The sequence below is a fragment of the Morone saxatilis genome, unplaced genomic scaffold (genome assembly GCF_004916995.1).
Source record: "Morone saxatilis isolate NCDOM2014 unplaced genomic scaffold, NCSU_SB_2.0 Contig1, whole genome shotgun sequence".
Classification (NCBI taxonomy): Eukaryota; Metazoa; Chordata; class Actinopteri; family Moronidae; genus Morone; species Morone saxatilis.
In genome coordinates, this window is record NW_023339651.1 from 12,490,071 (window position 1) to 12,494,588 (window position 4,518).

Genomic DNA, 4,518 nt, shown 5'->3' on the forward strand with positions numbered 1-4,518 from the left:
ACACACAGACACACACACACGTTTATTAGATCATCTTGTTTAAAGTATTCAGACAAAACCCTACTGTTCACACAAACTCAAAGTCATAATCCTTGACCCAATTGTTACGACAATTAAGTAAATTACAATTTAAAAGCTTAATTAAAAAAAAATCATACTTGATGTGTTTGACAATAAACCTACAACTTTACTTTTGTAAGTATACCTACAGTATAGTAAGTAGGTATTTAGTTCCCTATTAGACCTAATTCAGACACTTGAAATGAATGTGCTTGATTATTGAAAAATGGGACTTTTACAGAATGTGCCAGCCATTCAAACTACTAAAAACCATGAATTAATATGGACTAAATAGCTTGATAATTAGGTTTCAAGATATGGATAGAACCTAGTGCAAAAAAACTTGAAATACAAACTCTGTCAGTATACGTATTCATTAAATCTGATGAGGTCAAAAAATGCTTTAAGTAAGTCCACAGTTTCTGATCGTGGATTCATTTAGCTGCTACAAAAGAGCAACTCAATGGCATTTCAACATTTTCTACTGAATTTGTCACTAATGACCATCTAATTTATGATGTATATATGTGACTCGATGGAGGTCTGTCTGCCCTGTTTCTTATAGCAGATTTAGCTGACATGTAAATACTTTAGAAGCTTTAACATTTAAGCAGAGAGATTGAAGGTTTTCATTGTAACCAGTCTAAAGCTGTTGATTTCACTGATTAGCACTATAGACATTTTTCATCCTCAAACTGATTGGCTGATCAGTTGACATCCAGACTGCAGGTGCAAATTACGTCTGACTTTTTAATGTAGTCTGATGGTGTATAATTACAAGGTAAAATTCAATCATCTTTAAGTATATGGACTACATTTATCTTGAAGAAGGAATTATGATTATTCCTGTCTTTATCCTGCAATTTCTCAGCAAAGCATCCTCAAATCTTTACAAACTGAGTGCTGAATCTGACAGATTAGTGCAGCATATGCATTTATTAGCCATCATTTAAATACAATGACTATGATGCATGCAGTGCATGTACAAATTCATCGCCTGTAAGTGATTTGTTAAGCAGACTGCGTAACTGTCTGTGTGTGTGTGTGTTTGACATTTACACATATGTGCAGCCTGTGTGCCAGGTGCCCTACTTGACTCCCTTTCTGTGTCTATTCATCTGTCAGTCTATAAAGTTTTACAACTTGCAACACAATGCCTCACTGTCCAAATCACACACACACCCTATGTTACAAATCAGTTGCAGCTTGTTCAACTCAATAATAAATGAGTAAATCCAGTTATGTGAATAGATTTACAGATTTGAGTAATGCTTATATTAAATTGTTAACAGAATCAATGTGTCACCCGTTCTGGATCAAAGTTTCTAACTGATATTAAAACTTTTGTAATACTTCATGTCAGGTTGCTTCATGTTTCAGTGTGAATACTGCAACTGTCACTTAATGTTAGTTATTATTTTAAAATAAAGTTCACTCCAAAGTTATCTGTTCTGTTTGCTTTAATCATGAAACACTGGTACTTCTATACAGTTGATTTTACTGTTTAATCAGTGTCTCATTCAGTCCCTGAATATGAAAAATATGGACATGACTGCAAATGTTTATTGAATTTGGTAAGTACAGTCTAATTTAGTTTAACTTTGAAATTAATCAAAAGAATGCTTCAGAAACAACACACAATTTAATTTCCGATGGAAAGCAGATGCAAAGATTAAAATAAATGCAAAAGTAAGTGCATTAGTGTAGAGTGCTAATGTACTTTCTGAAACATTTTCAAGTTTCAGTGCTCCATCTAAAATACAACTAATGCAAAATGTATGATCTCTTAAAGTTCAAGATAAAAATTGTAAAGAAAAAAAAGTAAGCCAAGATATTTATACACATATTCAAACAAGTAAAAATTACAAAAAAGCAAAATTCGCTTGAGTGCTATGACGCTTGCCAATGGAGACATCATTGGTAATCCAGTCAACATGTGTTTGTTGTATCCTAAAAGGCTACAGTCTGTGTTTCCAAGAGATTCCTTGGGAGGTGATGCAAGATTTTGGCTTAATATTGGTTGTTTGCAGACTCGAAACAGCCATGATGGCAACTCTGACATTATGTCCAGTCTGTTTAAAATGGGCACTTAACTCCAGTGAACACAGAAGCTGTTTGCAGCTAACTGTTAGCGTAATGCTATCGGGACGAGGTTCATCTCTCCGTAAAAGACGGGTAGATAGAACCAAATAGGGGGACAGCAACTGTCTCAAGTGGAAAACTTTTCCAGTTATGTTGAGGTCTTTCTCAAGAGCAATGATAAAAAAGGATTGTGAAACTGACAGTGTCTAAGGGGCATCGGCTCTAATAATGCAGGCTTTTTATTGGACAGAGGAGGTAACAACAGGAAGCTTTAAACCAAAGCTTTATTGAACCAGTAGGTCCCGGTTCCACCCGTTGAACGCTTTACCTTCCTTCCACTTAATTAAATGCTGTCACAACACAAGATGCCCCGTGCAGCTTCGGTTCATTTATTGCTCCTATGTTTTTTGTGTGTGTTTTTTATAGTTACACATTGAGGAGGAGGTAGAACTATTACTGCTTCTTTATGTAAAATGGGGTCTTTCTTTATCCATTCTTTTAAAGGCAATTATTTAGGCAAGTATTTTTAGTGTATGTGAATGAATGCACTAATGCATTTATTAGATTTTAAGAAAACAGACATCATCATGTATCATCTATTTATCTGTATTTCTTGACTGTGGCTAGTGCTTACCTGTACATCATATGTGCCATTCATCATAACTGTCCTGTGCTGTTGACTGTGTACATCTGGTCTCGTCTTCCCCAACTCTTTGGCTTGGTTCCTCTGTCCTTGTCCTGCCTGTATATCTGGGAGCAGAAATACAAGCAGGGGTCAGACTTGTAAGACGCAGATAAAAAAAAGAGGGGTGAGGCTGTCAGAGGCACAAAGACATGACTTCTGGGAAGAAGCACAACTTTTGGATCAATAGTCAACAAGCTGTTGCATTAAGAAGCTTCTGCACCCTGAGCATGCTGCGAAACACACTTGGTTGTATGCTTATGTATTTTAGGGGTTGTTAGGACAGACACAGCTTTTCCTTGAATTTCACTGGGTGCGTATGTTAACACATAATGAGGTGATAATAGGACTGTTAGCTACGGTTCAGATTTGTTTCGGTACACTTACTAACCCTGGTAAAACGTCAGTGTGTGGTCCAAGGCTTGATCAGTGATGCTTATTTCATGATCTAGTGCAGGGATACATGTTACTTTTTCATTTACAACTATTTGATACAAGAAGCATCAACACAAGTTCAAAACATACCTAGAGGTGTGTGTTGGGGAGCCATGTTGTGGAGGGCCAGGATGTGTGTGTCGAGGGCAGCATCCTGCCGTGTGCGGTTGTGCAGGCCCAGGTGATACTTCCTATAGTGCTTCACCAGGTCAGCGGGGTCATTGCCATAGTAACCGTAACCGCACACGTTGCACTTGAAGTCCTGCAGTTTAGGAGAGGGGCTGGAGGAGAGCGGAGGGGTGTCAGTTGGCGACTCCTCCCCTCCTGCCTGTCTGGGGAGGAGGTGGGGAGCAGGAGCGGTGAGATGATCTGCCTCCCCTCGGTCTCTTTCGCTCCTCTCTCCTTCCTCTACCCCCTTCTCTCCATCCTCAGGCTCCGACTGGCTCTCAGGTCTGTCAGTCAAAGCCGTTCCTCCTTTTTTGGCCCTCCCTCCTCCTCCTCTCCTCCCCCCTCTCTCCTCGTTGCTGTAGCGGTCGCCAACGGATGAGGGAGAGACAGATGAGGATACACACTCGCTTTCTGCCTCGTCCTCTTCCTGCTCCTCATCTCCTCTGATCCGGTCGGAGGATTCTGGCTCAGAGGGTCGGTTTATTCGTTCGGCCTCTGCTCCTAATCTCCCCTCCTCCTCTCCCTCCTCCTCCTCCTCTCCTGCTGGCCTCCTCCCCTCCTCTTCCTCCTCCTCCTCACCTCCCACACTCCGGATAGGGGGATTCTTCTTCCTCACCATCTCTGATAAGATGAAAAGAGACAGGGAGTGAGACACAAAAAGTTTGTTGTCCGACTGATACGTTGACATTTAAGCATGTAAACTAAGTATTGTTTACGCACAAACGAAGGAATTGGGGGATGAAAATATCAAGCAGATTTTTCATAATCCCTTAAAAATCAAGACACTAAGAGATACAAGGTGTCTGCAGGACTCAAATAATATACTGTGGATTACATGCACACACGCACACAAATACAATTTTCTGACAATGATGTATGTGTACAGAGTTGCTTTGATTCAATTTACGAACTTCTTTGAGGGCTGATTTCTGTGACGATCCACAACCACAAACCTCGTCAAAGAAAAACAGCCCCAACAAATCAGAAACATCTCAGCTGCGAGAGATTTTTCATTCAGGGGTGTGTGTGTCGGGATGTTCGTTGAATCCTTAAGTGCAACTTTTTTGCCTTTTCTTTTTTTTTTTTTTCTC

The 4,518-nt window shown here is 39.8% G+C and overlaps 1 protein-coding gene across 1 annotated transcript in view; it reads right to left on the reverse strand.

The window, feature by feature from the left end:
- LOC118333974 (zinc finger transcription factor Trps1-like) overlaps positions 1-4,046 on the reverse strand; it is a 6,593-nt gene extending 2,547 nt beyond the window's left edge. Inside the window, exons 1-3 of the mRNA XM_035669799.1 lie at positions 3,350-4,046; positions 3,216-3,272; positions 2,777-2,892 (exon numbers count right to left, since the gene is read on the reverse strand). Coding sequence (XP_035525692.1) covers positions 2,777-2,892; positions 3,216-3,272; positions 3,350-4,046 — 870 coding nt within the window. The remainder of the gene's footprint in view (positions 1-2,776; positions 2,893-3,215; positions 3,273-3,349) is intronic.
- Positions 4,047-4,518: the final 472 nt, after the last annotated feature.